This window comes from Antechinus flavipes, chromosome 6 (assembly GCF_016432865.1).
Source record: "Antechinus flavipes isolate AdamAnt ecotype Samford, QLD, Australia chromosome 6, AdamAnt_v2, whole genome shotgun sequence".
NCBI classification, from domain to species: domain Eukaryota; kingdom Metazoa; phylum Chordata; class Mammalia; order Dasyuromorphia; family Dasyuridae; genus Antechinus; species Antechinus flavipes.
Genome location: NC_067403.1, coordinates 222,858,172 through 222,875,681, shown reverse-complemented (window position 1 = coordinate 222,875,681; position 17,510 = coordinate 222,858,172). Strand labels below are relative to the sequence as shown.

The window sequence follows — 17,510 nt, the reverse complement described above, 5'->3', positions numbered from 1 at the left end:
CCTTGTCTGATTTCTTACTCCTTCCTTTTTGATGTAGGATGTAGATGTTAAGGCTGGACCTCAAAGCCCTCTTTGTCTTCTACTCTGTTAAGTAGCCTCTGTCTCTACCTCAATCAACTTCTGGAGGGACAAAGGGGAAAGCAGAATAGTCCCGGGATTAAATAATGATTGCTTTTTCTTGGACAGTAGACCGTTACAGAAGGCCACATGTCGCCAACCTGCTCCAATTCTGTTCCCCAATTCTCTGGCGGAGCTGTGTGACAGCACACAGCACTATCGTGTTGCTGTCCTAGGTATAACAAGCATTATAACAAGCATCTCTCCTTTGATTTTTTCCATGCCCAAGAAGAAATAGGGGGCAGACTTGAGGATTGGCTTGTGTGGGCCTGCCCAAAGGAGGGGGCAGCAGAATGGGTCCTACGTACACATTTCTGCCTAGTGTCTGAAAAATTCTCTGAACTGAATCAAAAGGTCTGACAGTAGACTATGACTTATTGTACTTCCTTCAGTGAGTAATAGAATTAACATTGTAGCATCTTAACTATTGTGTTTTATCTCATTAACATTTATTAAGTGAGAACAGTAGAAAAGTTGTAAAATTTAGGAATAAATTAAAGGTATTTTAGGTTGGATTTTTAAAAAGATTTTTATTTTTTTAAAATAAAATATCCCAGGAATAAGATAATGTAAATAAATGTACTGTGGTGTTTGGTTCAATGAAATAAGGGATACCTGCCTGAACTTGAGTGTTTCTCTTTGGGCATAGGCAGAGTTCAATGCAGAGGAAACATTATTGTTCCTTGATAAAATATGTACACAAAAAAGGGTTTAATCGGCTCATTCAAAGAATCTAGTATTTCAAAGCTAGTTTATTATGATCAAAAGTGATTAATTCTTGATCCTGGCATCTTTTAATACAAACATTTGTTATAAGTAACCTGAGTAATGCTGAAGTCTAACCTGGGTTTCACCTTATTAAAAGAGTTTATGATAACAGATTTGGATGTAAGAACATTCAGTTCAGGAGCAAGGGGCCAGGATACAGGGAAATATGAGCTACAATTGGGGGATTAATAGATGTATTTCTCTTTGGAGGAAAAGATAAATTCATGATATAGTTCTCTAGTACTTTAAGCATACTAGTTAACACTAAAGAGTACCTGTGGTATAGTGGGTAGTATGTTGTTCTGGGAAATATATCACATTCTTGAAGAAGAGTCAATCTCTGGTTTTGAGCTTGTTATTTCAAACATACATGCAGGAAAGAATGTTAAAAATAGTGTAAAAGGAAGTACAAAAATCAAATGTAAGTCATGCTGGTGCCAAGACCATGTGAATATAGGGACACACACTCTACTGGTTAGGTACCCCAGGAAATTGATCTAGTGAGAATTCAGCACCACATACTATAGAATATAATCACAATGTTTAGGTTGAAAGGCATCTTAAAGATCCCTTCCTCCCACACTCCCTAATTTTAAAGATGAGGAAATTAAGATCTCTACAAGTCAAATAACTTGCCCAAGACAACATTTCTAGTTAATTGCAGACCCAAGATGAGAACCCAGGTTTCTTAATTTCTCCAAAAGGATTATTTCTATTAAAATGATCTAAAAAGGATAACTAAAGAAACCAGTTCAGCCCAGCAGAATGAACTAGCTATCAGATGCTTTGTGTCCCTTACTCATATGTAAAAGAAGATGCCAACATAGTCCTTTGGTTATAAAAGTGCCCTTCTATTCATTAACATTTAAATAGAGATATAAGATCTTAAATATTTTTATCTTTCAAAAAGGAAGAAAGCCAGTTAGTAAGACTTACTTGTAGATTTTTACTTGGTCTTGGTTAGAATTCCTTCTCTGCTACTCATCACTTGGGTGACTAAAATTCTAGTGATTCAGTTTCTTTATCGTTAAACTTAGGGGGTTTGGACTAGATGACTTCGAATCTATGATCCCTTGGACACTACTCATCACTAGCATTTACATAGTACTTGAACATTTCTTTATCTATTTGATCTCATTTCAGCCTCAAAACAACTTTATAAGGTTTGTCCTATGGGTATTCCATGCCCATTTTATATTTGAGGAAATTAAAGCTCTCAAAAAAAGTTAGGTGATTTTCTTATGCTCATATAATTTGAAAATGGCAGAAGCAGAATTTCCATGTCTTCCTGATTTCAAGTCTGGCAATCTATCTAGTAGGTCATTTTTAACAGAATGGGATCACGGGCACATAGATTTAGTGATAGGAAGGATCTTTACAAGTTAATCTAGCTCAAGCTTTTCATTTTACAAATGAGAAAACTGAGCTCCAGAGAGGTTAAATGTCTTATCACAAATTAATATGGGTGGTAAATGGCAGTCAGGATTTGAACCCAGTTCCTTGACTCTACAAACACTTTCAATATTATGGCCTGATAGGTTTTTCTTTCACTCTTATGTTTGAAAAATTGTTGTCAGATCATCCAGAGGGAACATTTGATGCATTCTTATCTTTCCATCTGCCATGTGAGAATGGACCCAACCCTGAGACATGTCTGTTGGGAGCAGGTAGGGCTGATTCATTCACCAGAATTGGTTGGGTTAGAGAAGAAACAAACTTTCAAGTTGGAAAATGAAAAGAAATGGAAAATCTGGGAGTCATCAGAAAATGTTTGATGCTTTAAAGGACTGATCGAAAGTTAAACAGGTTAATGTGACATTTCAAAGGGATTTTGAAATTCAATAGCCTTCCCTGGCAGCTGATGTTTATTCTGTAGTTGTAAGGCAAATGTTGAATTTCTTTAAAGCAACAATGGTAGAGTAGAATGGCAAAGTATGTTCAACACAGCATTTCAGGGTTGGGTTGTTTCTCCTGACCAAATATACATATATATTATACATACATAGACACATATATAACACACATATTAACAAATGGAGAAAAACATCTGGTCTGCCCTCCAACCCACTTTCTTCATGATCAAAGGCAGCTTCTGTTACATTTATTTGTTTTCCAGATTCTGAAGAACCAGGTGAGATCAAAAAAAAAAAAAAAAAAAAAAAAAGAGGTACCATAAACAATACTACAAGTAGAATCAGAAAGAAAACTTATTTATCCTCCTTTTTAAATCAAATATTGGTTCTGGCCGGAAATACAAGGAGATATTAACTTATCATTCTGTAATGCTGAAGTGATTAGGATTCCTTTTGTCTCTTTGTCCTATTAATTTTATTTTTCTCATTTTCTTATTAAAAATACTCTACTGTTGGACAAACTGATTCAATCCACTGATGATATTTACTTATCTGTGAAATAATGTGTCATACTGACCCAAGTGGTTTCTGGAAGCATATTTAATTGCTTAAGAATTAGAATGAAAAAATAGGATACCATTGTTTATGCAGCATGAGCCACCTCATGGTCTCAGAGCTAAGATTCCAGAAAATGTTTTTCAAATAATTCAATAAACAAATGAAAATTGTGATAGGAGAGTTAAAGAATGAAGTATGCAGTGACCTACAAAATCCTAAGATGTTAAAGCTGGAAGTGATCATACTGATCTCATTTTACAAATGAAGATTGGGAAACTGCTCTCAGAGATCATCTTTTTGTTGTTTAGTTGTTTATAGTCATACACAACTCTTCATGACCCCATTTGGGGTTTTCATGGCAGAAACACGAAGAATTATTAACCATTTCCTTCTTCAGCTCATTTTTACACATGAGGAAACTGAGGCAAACAGCATTAATTGACTGGCCCAGGGTCACACAGCTATTACGAGATAGGTTTTGAACTCAGGTCTTATTGATGCCAGGGCTGGCACTCTCTGCACCACAGTGCATTTAGCTGCCCACAGATCATCTACCACAGCCCTTTTTTCTTTCATAGACAGAGCCCAAGGAAGTTGAGGTGTCTTGCCAAAAGTCATTCAGTAAGTGTCAAAAATGGAATCAGAACCCAAATATCTTAATCTCTATAAAATAAAGGTAGTATTCTAAGCACTTTACAATAGCTAGATACATCATAAGTCCTATATAAATGTTAACTATTATCATCTACCATCTTCATTCCAGTTCAATTTGATTCTGCACTTTCAGTTCAGTTCAATTCGAATATTTACCATGTGTAAGTCACCGTACTGAGTGTAAAAAGATTTTTAAAAGTCCCCTGCTTTTAAGAATATTATAGTCTATTATGATCTAAGGATCTAGATGAATCATTAAATCCTTCAAGAAAGAGGTTGAGTCAATCTTGGCGTTTATGGAGAACTTTGAAATCATCTAGAAGATTGATCTTAGGAGCTATTCCTATCAAACCTTGTCTAATTCTTCTTAAAAAAGATCTTTAAATTTCATTATGACTAAATTACTTTTTAAAAAACTCCTTTTCTTAGCCCTTTTGTTGATCTCCCGTGTTACCAACATTAGTTGCTAGTAGTTAGAAATAGATGAAATTTTTAAACAATAAAATATATACATAAAAAACAAAAAATAAAATAAAGTTTCATTTATTATATAATCAAGGGTCTTTAGAATAGGACACTGGTTTTCTCCCCCAACTATGTCTTGCTTGACATCAACATATGACATTGTAGCACTGAGCAAAATCTATCTCAGAACAGGATTTCTAGCATTAGTTTTATTTATAACATACCTCACAGAATTACCTTTTCAGTTTAACATTTACTAACTAGATTATTCTTAGATATGCTTCAATCCAAATTTTAGATATTAAAAAACCTTCAAGATCACATTTAAACTTCTCTTTTTGTAGCTGGAGACACTAAAGGTGAGGGTATGCTTTGTCCAAGATCATTAAATCACCTTCTGTTCTCCAGTCATTTCAGTTGTCTCCACTGACCCCATTTGAGTTTTTTTCCAGATGAAGAAACTGAGGCAAATAGTTGGTGAAGTGACGCAGTTATTAAGTGTCTGACGCCAGCTTTGAACTCATAAAAGACAAGTCTTCCTGTCTCCAGGACAAACACTCTATCACACAACCTAGCTACCCTAAACTATCATCTGGGGATATCAAGAAGAATGTTTAAAGACTCTATGGGACAGTGGAACAATTTAAAGATGGATCACAGCATTTTAACCAGAACCTAGTCCACTTAAAAATAATATTTCATGAGGCTTAAGATACTGGCTGTTCTGTGATTTAAATTTTGTTTCAGTTGTACTAGAATAATTTGATTTGGGGAGTTTTTTATATGAAAAACTGTAATTTTCAGGGAACAGTTTCTGATAGAATAAAAATAAGACAAATAATGTGCCATCAAGATTTCACCATTGTCTTTTGTTTACTAGTCAAACAACCTGCACTTGAATGGTACCCTACATAAAATATGATTTGAAGATGAATTTCCCAAACCTTGGATAAAGTATTCCCAAGAAAGGCAGAGGGTGCTGTATCTCTAATTTTCTTTGAGATATAGATGTAAATAATTTATGACTGAATTTATTAATTTCAGATCTAATTAAACATCAAATAAATTATAATGTAAAACTGTAAGTGAATATAAATGCCTATATAAAAGAACTACAAAATAAGGAGATCTGGCTTAAAGCACTGTATGCATGTGTAATAAATTCATTTAGTAACTTCTGTTTTTAAAAAAATAAATTCAAAATATTAATATAAACTTCAAGTTAAAAACACACTCTTCTGTCCATTGACCAATGGCCATGAAGCAAATTTTCTATTATGATAGCTATAATTTAGAGTATCACCCAGAAATATTAACATTGTAGAAATGATAGCTCATCATTTCTTCACAAGCCGAGAGCTGGATAACTTCCAAAGTATTAATGGGAACAGAACAATTTGGTCATATATTAGGTTCACTCTTAACACAGGATAATAAATACAAATTTACAAATCAGGACTTGGTCCCAGTAATATACTGATTTTAGAATTTTTAAAAATTGCTTCATTTAACATTATATTGTTTACTCCAAAGGCTTACAATGAACTGGGACAAACAGTAGGCTTATTAAAGACAATTGCTATCATGCCCAAATGGATCCCCCCCCCCTTCACCCCCGTCAATTTTCTTCAAAAAAGTTTTTTTCTCACACTATTTAAAAATATTTCTTCAATGACAAGAAAAAATAATGACTAATATTGGAGAGGATGTGGGAAAACTGGGACACTGATGCATTGTTGGTGGAGTTGTGAATGAATCCAACCATTCTGGAGAGCAATCTGGAATTATGCCCCAAAAGTTATCAAACTGTGCATACCCTTTGATCTAGCAGTGCTACTACTGGGCTTATACCCCAAAGAAATACTAAAGAAGGGAAAGGGACCTATATGTGCCAAAATTTTTGTGGCAGCTCTGTTTGTAGTGGCTAGAAACTGAAAACTGAGTGGATGCCCATCAATTGGAGAATGGCTGGGTAAATTGTGGTACATGAATGTTATGGAATATTATTGTTCTGTAAGAAATGACCAGCAGGAGGAATATAGAGAGTCCTGGAGAGACTTACATGAACTGATGTTGAGTGAAATGAGCAGAACCAAGAGATCATTATATACTTCAACAACGATACTATATGAGGATGTATTCTGATGGAAGTGGATTTTTTTGATAAAGAGAAGATCTAACTCAGTTTCAATTGATCAACAAGGGACCCAAAGAAAGAACACTGGGAAATGAATGTAAACTATTTGCATTTTTGTTTTTCTTCTTGGGCAATTTTTACCTTCTGAATCTAATTCTTCCTGTGCAACAAGAGAACTGTTTGGTTCTGCAAACATATATTTTATCTAGGATATACTGTAACATATTTAACATGTATAGGACTGCTTGCCATCTGGGGGAGGGAGGGAGGGGAAAAGTTGGAACAGAAGTGAGTGCAAGGGATAATGTAAAAAATTACCCAGGCATGGGCTCTGTTAATAAAAAGTTGTAATTATTTAAGAAAAAGAAAGAAAAAATATTTGTTCAAAAAGCATATTCTATTTTAAGATTAAAAACCACTTCCTTCTTCATATTCATTTTCCATAGGCAAGTGTAAAAAGGATCAGCAAATCAAAATATTCTCTATAAAAGTTGCTCAGATAATTAAGAACAATCATGAATATTAGGTTCCTGAGTTAGCAGGGACCTTAGAGCTCATTCTAAATGAACTTCAGATGTAAGGATTATATTAATAAGAAAACTTGAAGGATAAGTGTCTTACTTATTTCTGTATCTCCACTAGGACTTAGAATATAATATGCACTTAAAATCTGTTAGTTGTTGAGCATTCCACATGCAATAAAATATGCAAAAATTTTAAATTTTAGAGATTTAAATTTAAACATTTAAAGATTCATTTATCCAAAGTTTTGCTTCTATTGGTTCTGATTCAACTGCACACATTTCTATTTATTCAATTTAAGAGATTCTAGTGTCACATCACAAGAAAATATATTTATGAACTGAGGCAAAGTTACATATCACAGAAGATGAAACATATTGAGGCTTTTCTACAGAAGTACCCCCTGCTTTCTGTCACATTAAATAATGGACAGGATATTAGCTCTGGAGTTTTAATTCTGCCTTAAACATTTGCCTTTCTGTGTCTCACTTTCATTTGGACAACAGGGATAAGAGTACCTTTCATATGATTCACATCAAAAGAGATAAAGTATGAGTGCTTTACAAACCTTAAAATGCTATTTAAAGATGAAATATTAGTAGTAGTCACAGCAATACTAATAATAGTAATAGCTACAAATATATAGCTCTTTAAGGTTGCAAAAAACTTTGCAAATATGTCATTTTATCTTCACAAACACCTTGACAAAGGATATTATCTCTGTTTTACAGATAAGGAAAATTTTTAATCTATAATATAGAATCATAGGTCGTAATTAAATGACTAGCCCAGAGTCACACAGCTAGTAAGTATTTGAGGACACATCAGAACTCTGTTTCTTTCTGACTTCAGGCTAGCTGCCTTAGGAGTAGTAACAAGGATAATAATTGCTATTAATAATTTTGTCCCTAAAACAAGTACTGATGGGTCTGTGCCATCAAGCAATGAATAAATTTCTGTTGATTTAAGGAAAAATTTCCTAAGAACCAGGGATGCTCCAAAGTGGAATGGGGAGCTGGGAAGCTCCCTCTTTCTCCCCAGTGGAGGTGTCTTTGCAAAGGTTGGAGGAGCCTGTGTTGAGAACACTATGGAGGGCATTTTTCTCCAGGTATGGGTTGTACTACATGCCCATTGTGGTGCCTTCCGACTTCAGATTTCTCTGATTCTGTGCGAACACACTGTAAGCAATATGAAACTGATGTTCAAGGGACTTCTCATCATCCGGGTTTCAAGTATTCCTTTGGATTATCAGCTGCTCACGTGCTATTTTATGTCTCACGCCACTGACTAAAGAATATTACAATGAGATTTTAAAATCACCTGGTGGGACCTTCTTGTGCCTCATCCTTGGTTGGAGCACTGCTTGCTTATTCTAAGTGTATTCCCTTCTTGTCACATTTCCATATCACCGGAAAAAAAAAAAAAATGCCTTCTTTGGGACTTTCCTTAGTTTGGTATTATCCTCTGTTTATTTACAGAAATTGAAGTTTACTGTGAAGATGGAATCTACTTGGCAAATTAATGATCCAACCAAAATTTCAGGGAACATAATTTAAAAAGAAACTGTTTTCAAAGAGCTCATGTCATATGAAGATCAGCTGAAGAAATTCTGGAGGAGAGAAGCCTCAAGGTGTTGGATAGGACATGATAACAATCTTCATGTATCTGGAGGGCAGTCATAGAAAAACAATTAGTTCTGCTTGTCCTCAGAAGGCAGAACTGGCATCATCGGGCAGAAATTGCAAATTGAATTTAATGGAAGGGGAGATTTTTCCTTCATTTTAAAATTTATTTAGTATTTTATTTTCTCCCAATTATATGTAAATTTTTTTTTTAACATTTGTTTTTAAGGTTTTGAGTTTTAAATTCTTTACCTCCCTCACCACCCCCCTTTAAGAAGGAGGCAAGCAATTTAATATCGTTTATAGGAGCTCTCTCAATAGGGAATATACTACTGCCTCAGGAAGGGGTAAATTGCCTCCTCCTCTCTATTCACTAGGGTTAGGTAACTTGCTTTGTTTATATTGGAGGAGGTCATGTTACAATATGAATTAGACCTGATAAGCCAGTGAGATCAGTTCTATTCAAAATTTTTTGAAAGCCCTTTAAAATCATTCTTAAGGGACAGCTAGGTGGCACAGTAGAAAGAGCATCAGCCCAGAAGTCAGTAAGACCTGAGTTCAAATTTGGTGTCAGATAATTAACACTACCTAGCTGTGTGACCCACTTAACCCTAATCACCTCAGCAAAAATTAAATAAATAAAATCACTCAAGATTATGTTTACAAAGATAAACCAGTTTTGAATATTCAGTAAAGCAGATATTCAAGGAAGTTCTATTTTACAACACTTTAGTAGTCTACTTTCAGTTACTATACTTCTTTGAAAGTAATAACTTGTATTTGTATATTTTATAAAGCAACCTTGTATTTTTTATTTTTTAATTTAACTTTTTAACACATATTGCTTTTTGAATCATGTTGGGAGAGAAAAAAAATCAAAGAAAAAGGGAAAAACTGGAAGAGATTAAAAAACAAAAAAAAGAAGTGAATATAACATGTTGTAAATCAGACTTTAAAAAAAAATTTTAAAGCTTTATTTTTTTTGGATCTATAACAGTAATATTTATGTAGCTGTTTACAATTGAAAAACATTTTGGGTATATTACTCATTTGATCCTAACAACTACTCTGTGAAGTAGGTACTATTTTATACTCATTTCACAGATAAGGAAACTGAGGCAATGAAATGATAAGTTATAAAGTTAGTAAATACCTGATAAAAGACTTTAAATTTGGTCTTTCTTCCTGACTTTAACTAGTAGCTAACTCTGTCAATAAGCCATCCAATATAACCTATGAAATGAAACATTTAAAAAACAAACACTATTATACTATAACAATGTTTTTCTCTGTTAAAATACATATTGAATACTGATTTAGTCAAATTTTTATTTTCCCCATTTGTGAAACAGGTATAAGAGAAATGATACTGGCACATAATAGATGCTTGTTGACTGATATAATAGTTATTTTAGTTTTACATTATATAAACTAAATTAAACCCTTTCAGATATTAATCATTTCAATTTCAACAATGAAATTCATCAGAATAAGTTGATTTCTTAGTGAGAGACAGTTGAAGACTGTTATGTAGCCTAATGCTTGAATTTGAGAAAGCTAGAGTAATAATTCTTTATTCCCAATTAGAGAAATTAAGTTTTCTTTTATAGTTAGGCCCAATTCATTGAGCCATAAAAAGACTGTTGCAGAATTTGAATTTCTAAATTGAGAATTTAGAACATAAAGATTTCTACTCTACTGACAGTTTAAGTCAACACATTTAGATAAATATAGTAAATAGTGAATACAATTTAAAATAGAATAAATACTAACAATTTATTAACATTCTCTTGATTAGGGGATTAACTTATAAAAACAACCCTCACATGATGTTTTCCCACTAAAATATAATCGTTTCCCAGCCTTGGAACATAGACTCTTGGGCCAAATTCTCCTTGCCATGCTTACGTTCCTTGAGTCTTACTTTCCACAAACGTGCTACTAGAGGCCCCAGATCCCGGGTTCCTGTCCCCGGCTGATGCTTCCTGGGGGCCCTCTCCCTCCCCTCCCGCCTCGGGCGCTACAGCCGGACCGCGGCCCGCAGCTTGGCCGAGCGCCCCCGGGGGTTGGCCAGCAGCTCCGAGTCTTCGGGCGTCACCACTTTCTTGTGGATCATTTCCCATTCCTTGGGAGATGAGCCCCCGTAGAGTTCTTCGCCGGCCTCAGGATTCGGCCACAGCGCGGAGGCCGGGGGCCCTTTGTGTCTCCTCCTCGGAGCAGGCTTTTCCGCGACGTCCACTCCGTGCAAGAAGCGTTTGACCACGCGGTCTTCCAGCGAGTGGAAGGAAAGGGCGACGAGGCGGCCCCCGGGTCTCAGAAACTTCTGGGCTGCCTTCAGCCCCACGTAGAGCTCGTTCAGCTCGTTGTTCACAAATATTCGGAGGGCCTGGAAAGTCTTGGTAGCGATGTGGGTGGACCTCTGGAGTAAGTCTTTCCTTCCATATAAAGCCCCAGAAGGAAAGGCACCTGGGGACACATTGGGGGGATTGGGGAGAAGAGAAGAAAGATTGAATTAAAATGAACTCGGCAGCTCTCTGGTGTCCTTGGGCCCATCAGGAAGACTGGATCCCACTCCCACCGCCAGGGCTCCCTTATAAAGTCTTTCCCCAACTCGGCACCCATCATTAAGGGAAAACAGGAGGTGGAAACTTCTACCAGGCCTTCCTGGGAGCTCTTTTTGTGACTATCCCACAATTCCATGGGACTCACTTAATCTGTTTGTGCTTATTTAAAATGCTGACAACTAAGGCACTTCCTCCAGTCTCTTCTCCCTGCCGCTCCCCTCCCCTAAGTTAAGCAGTTCAGTGGAAGAATGAAACTCTCTTCCCCATCTGTGGGAATCAGCATTCTGAGAGTCTGCAGAAGAGAGCGTTACCTTTTGTTGTCCCTTGCTTAGCTACTGGAACAGAGGTCCTCCATGCCTTTTAGGAAAGGTTTCTCTCACTCATTTACTTTAGTGGGACTGAAGATGGGTATAAAAAGTTAACACCTGAAAGCTGTTTCGTCTGGGTCCTCCTGACTCTGGGCCTATTGCCCTGCCCAGTATAGAGCCACCGAGTTTCCCACCAAAACCAATAGTTAGCTATTATCCCTATTAGGACTAATTTGGAGCTAGATGATGCAGTGGCTTAGAGGGCTGAGCCTGAAGTCAGAAAAACCCTCGTTTAATAGGACATCAGACACTGACTAGCTGTCATCAACTTGGGAAAGTCACTTAGCCCTGTCTGCCTCAGTTTCCCATCTGTAAAATGAACTGGAGAAAAAATTGGCAAACGCTCCAGTGTCCTTGCCAAGAAAACCCCAAATGGCTTCACAAAGAGTCAGACAGGAGTGTAATGAAACAGCAACTGCTGGCAGCAGCGGTGATGGGGATGGTGGTAGTAATGAAAATAATAATGATGCTGACAAAGTTACTTGAACCGCTAGAGAGAAGGAGATACTAAAAGTAACTGGAAGAGAGAGAAGAGGGAACACCAGAAGTGTGGAGAAAATTATGGAAAGGGAAGTCCTCTGATTCCGAATCCAGAGCTCCTTTCAAATCCACCAATACTTGCCAATTTTATGTCCAACGTGACTGAAAACAATTGAGGGTGGCCACAGAGCAATTATGCCCTTAAATTTGTTAGCAATCTCACTTACTCTTTTTTACAATTGACTACATACAGTAAATTCCGTCCAGCCTTGATTAATCAGTGACCTGCCATTATTAAGAGCACCTGCAAATGACTCTGACCTCAAAAAAAGCCCCCTCTTGGGAGTCCCAGTTATTCACTGGATCCCAGTACAGTGGAGCAAACAGAAAAGATGTCCTATTCCCCATGTTTTTCTTGGATGGAGGCCATAGTGAAAATGTGATATTGCCGTTGCTGCTGCCCTCCAATCCCAACCCATCCATCTATGTCAGGGAAGGAAGAGGGCAGGGCATGGCAGCAAATCAGAGAATGCCAGCCAGGATGCCATAGATGGGGACTCCGTTTCCTGAGACCAGTACAGTTCTCCATGAAGACCTGGCAGGAGCCCCAAAACACTGGACAAGTGCGATATGGGGAGACGACTGACTGATCTGCCCATCAAGAACCCAAGGCTTTGCAGTCACTGAGAATGTTCACGGAATGCAGACTACACATATACCCAAAATCAAAATCAATGGTAGAAGCAGAATCCGATATTTAAAATGATTTTGAAAAAGAGATGAACATAATTAGACTGGAATTCCAAAAAGTCCTTTCTGAGTCTGATAGCACAAATCCAGCTTGCAGGTCAGTTATACCAAAAGACGGAGACCTAGGATAAGAAATCCAAACTCTCTTGGCAAATCTTGGCATGGGATGAGGCACAAATCCTCTCACTTGTCCTCCGTGCTACTGTAGCTGTCCTGATGCTGCTTTTAGGAGCCTACACTAAACAATTATGTTTATATCGCGATGTTATAAAAAAGCAGGTATATATGTTCCTGTATATATTTCTGAAGCAGTGAAACACTTAATATAAAAGATAGTATGACAGCGACTGGTTCTATCTGAACTCCACAGAAAAGATAAGAACTTTCATATAATAATAATGAGGATGATAATAATGATGATTCGTTTTGAATACTCTCTCCATTGGTGCAAGTTACAAACTTATCTATATATTTTCAGCCTACAGAAATTGTCTAGGTTCTATCAAAAATTCTCAACAAAGCAACTACCCAAAGGACCAGAGGTGTTCCTTTGCTTGTCTTTAAGTTTTCTGTGGATATCAGTGTCACAGCTAGATGGTCTGTTGGTATCCCTTATTTTTACTCTATGACCATAAGTAGCTTGCTTTATATAACAATTATATTGTTATTATTACATTTATTATTACTTATTATTACATAACAATAATACTAAGAGACAACAATAATGATGATGTTGAGTCGAAGTTCTGCTTCAACCCAAATCACACTTAGATATGAAATTCATTGCTTTATAAAAACTATTTCCTTCCTTTTCTATTCCCTGAAAGAGTAAAATATTAGTTAGAGGAGTCATTTACATAAGTTTTATTTCATACTTAGCACTTAGAAACTCCTGCACCACAAGAATTGTCACAATACTTCAAGGTTATAAAATTTTCCTCATAAATGATTAGAAAAGAGCTTTTAATTGTGATTTTTGCATTTAACTGTAAGGAATTTCTAAAGTTAAACATAACAGTCTACAAAATAAATAAATGTATTATTCTGAGTGGAAAATAAAGGGCTGATAGATAAAAAAATTCCCATTTAGTTACCCTTATTATAGATGTAGAAAATGTCGTGTCATTCTAAGCTTTATATAGGCCCTTCAAGATTGGCAGAAACCTTTACATAACATTATCTCTGTTGGTCCTCACAACCACCCTGAGTAGTAGGTGATGTTGGTGATCTGATTTTAGAGATGATATGTCCTTGCCCATACCGGTAGTATCAGGAGCAGACCGACTTTCCATAGTTGTCTTTCACTCTACCATGGAACCTTTTTTAAAGAACTAAAAGAAAGCCTTTATTGAATATACTGAGTGATATCTTTGACCAAAGACTTATGGGAGGGTATGGGTAAGAACTGCTGAAGTTCTTTTGAAGGGAGTCTTCACAGTGCTATCATGTAATCACCAAAATATTGAGAGGTAATATTATTTGCTACCTAGGCATCCAACAGAACTTTTTGAAAAAATTAAAAACTTATTCTCCTTCCTTCTTTCAGTAATATGCTACTGGTGATATTAAACACTAAGAAGTGCTTCCTATTGACTTAGGTGAGTTAATATTTAATTGAAAAGTGAAAATTTCATTGTTATTCCTATTTAGATCAATCTAAATATTCATAAAAGAGATACTTTTATGTCTTAAGAACATAATGTTAAGAAAAACCATTTTATGTTAGTGTAATAACAATAGCACTTACTATAAGTTAGAAGATCTGAGTTTTAGTACAATCCCCTTAATTATTTGACTACAGACAGCCTACCCATCTGGCTCTCAGTTTCTTAGTTTGTAAAAAGAATGAAATGAGTGAGACAGCTGAACTTTTGTTATAATGACCAATTTGGGTCCAGGAGAACAGATGGTCAATCTGCCTCCTTCCTTTTTGTAGAAAAATGGAGATCATAGAATGGTTGTACATATGACCAGGTGTGTATACTGATTGTGTTTAACAATTTTTCTTTGTTCTAAGGGAAAATATATGTCAGAAAGTGACCACACTGCAAATACAAAATTTGATAAAATAAGATAAAACCAAAAAACATGAGAGGAGTGCAATCACTTGATCTGTAAATTCCCTTTCAGATGTAACATGTACTCTAAAATCCATTGACTTTCAAGATTAGAATCCGATAAGGATATTTGTAAAGCACAAATCAGTCATAGGATCCCACAATTTTATAACTGGAAGAAAACTAAGAGAACATTTAGTTCAACTTTCTCATTTTACTGATGAGGAAAATGAGGTTGGGAGAGGTTAAGTGATGTTCGAAAGGACATATACATATAGACACACACATATATATTCACATACATACATACATACATGCACACATGCATACGATAATATATAATGAGAGAACTGGAACTAGAACCTCAGGTCTACTGATATCAGTCAGAACTTCAGGTAAGTATCAAAAAAAGCATCTCAATTCTGATTAATTCTAAACTGTGACCCTGGGGAAATTATTTTAATTAAGGTCCAAGCAACTTGGGGACTATAAATTATAGATAAACTGTTTCCACATCATTAGAAGGAGTGTCCTTTCAGTGAAAAATCACAGTGACAAAGACAACGCCCCTGGGGAAAAAAATCAAAATAAAAGATGCAGGAATGCAAGAGGAATTGTGTTATGCCTAATAATTATATATTACAACAAATTTATTTGAATACAAAATAACTTTTCATTTGTGAATAAACAAGAGGTGAAACTCTGAGAGGTTTGAGAAGATGAGACATACAGCACAAATGAGGAACTATTTTTCTAGTTTAATCGTGACTACGTAGAGATAGTTGATATTGAGTGGTGAACAGACCATGACTCTTCATTAACCTAAATCCTGCAGGTTGCCTCACAATCACATGGACACAAGATCATTTTCCATAATTACACTCTGGCATCTCCCTCCTGCTTGTCCTCCCCACATTCAGCCCCTGTGCCTTCTAATTCAGACAACCTGTGTTCTGACATTCTAAGCCACTACATTCAGTTTTCTATTCCCTTGCCTCTCATTTTCATGGACTGCCTATATCTGAACAGGTGTCATCTTACTAATAACCATGGGTCCACAAGATTAATGCATATTTTTAGTCCTTTTAACCATTTCCTTTGCTTTACCAGTCCTTAGGGAGCAGTTTACTTGAGTCCATTCATAAGTTGTGTTGAAAGACATAGCTTTCAGAAGAGAGGTTGGAAGGTGGTTGTGATTAAAACTGGTATCAAGATTGTCTGGTGAAATGTGGGGAGAAGTGGGGATGACCTTGAAGTTCATTTTAAATTCAATTCAATTTTCTTTCTTCAGAAGAAAAGACACTCAGATTATGGCTAGTTGGTCTGCCCTGCAAGGCCTTCTTTAGAAAGTCCAGATCACTTTCATTCTAATATTTTGGATCAAATAAATTATTTGAGAATGACATAACTCACTTTGCCCCTTCCTTAAAGTTACTAAAGATGTCTAAAGGTTGCTTACAAAGAGACAGTCATTTAAATAAGCTATATTCAAATCATTTCATCATACTTTCTCTGACATTTTATTCAACAGGTCCTTTTTGAGAAAGAAGGATTGTGGAATCCTCAGCGCTATGCCTGAATGGCCCTATATTGATAGATGTTTTAATGGAACCCAAACCACTCTGCATCAAGTTGCAATACTTTGGCTTTCTAGCTACATTTCCCTTGGGGAAGGGTACATTGTCAGTCTTAAATACTGTGCATCTGGTGAAGGAGGCAACTCTCCTAGTCTCTTATCCTGGGAACTGTAATGAATACCTTGTCTTTTGTACTTTGGCCTATTGAAAAATAACATATTGTTAAACTCAGGTTATTATGCACTCTCTCTCTTTCTCTCTCTCTTTCTTTTTCATTTGCTTTTATCTAAAAAAAAGTTAGCTCTTCATATTTTCTATTCAAATAAATTTTAAAAGTGACTTGTGGCTTTGGCCAAGTTATTCAGCTTTCTTGAAAGGGCCTGAATTTCCTCATCTGTAAAATAAGGACTTAGGACTAGATGATCTTTATGAAATTCTCAGTGTATTTTTTTTTTTCTGCAATGGTTGCTAATTTCATTCATGAGCAAAAATAATTTCAATACATTTTAACATTATCATGCAAATCTTATTAAGTTTTGAGAAGTTTCTCAAGGTTATTCCTGAACCAAACATGATTATTTTTCTTTGGGCTAACAAATAATTATCTAGAGAGACTGGCTATCAGTGGGTCAAACTCTACTGGCTAACGGTGACTAACATGGACACTTTTAAAAAGTTATTTATTTTAAAGTTTTATATAGGCTTATCTTACATGTATTACATGGAGGAACCAAAAATGTATTTGTGTATGTAAATAATGTATAGGTGCAGCTAGGTGGATCAGTGAATAGAGCAATCTTTGAATCGGGAAGAACTGATTTCAAATTCAGCCTCACTCATTGCCTGTGTGACCCTGGATATGTCATTTAGTTTCTGTTTGCCTTAATCCCCTGGAGAAGGAAATGGCAAACAAGTCCACTGCTTTTGCTGAGAAATTGCCAGGGATGGTATGAACTACAGGGTCACCAGGAATCAGACATATTTGAACAATGATAATCTATACATATATGTATGTGTA

The 17,510-nt window shown here is 35.9% G+C and overlaps 1 protein-coding gene across 3 annotated transcripts in view; it reads right to left on the bottom strand.

The window, feature by feature from the left end:
• Window positions 1–9,647: 9,647 nt before the first annotated feature.
• The window catches only part of METTL15 (methyltransferase like 15), a 180,912-nt gene continuing 173,049 nt past the window's right edge, over window positions 9,648–17,510 (bottom strand). For all 3 annotated transcript variants that reach the window (XM_051966581.1, XM_051966579.1, XM_051966580.1), the window contains exon 6: window positions 9,648–11,162. In XM_051966581.1, coding sequence (XP_051822541.1) covers window positions 10,717–11,162 — 446 coding nt within the window. In that variant the 3' untranslated portion in view covers window positions 9,648–10,716. The remainder of the gene's footprint in view (window positions 11,163–17,510) is intronic.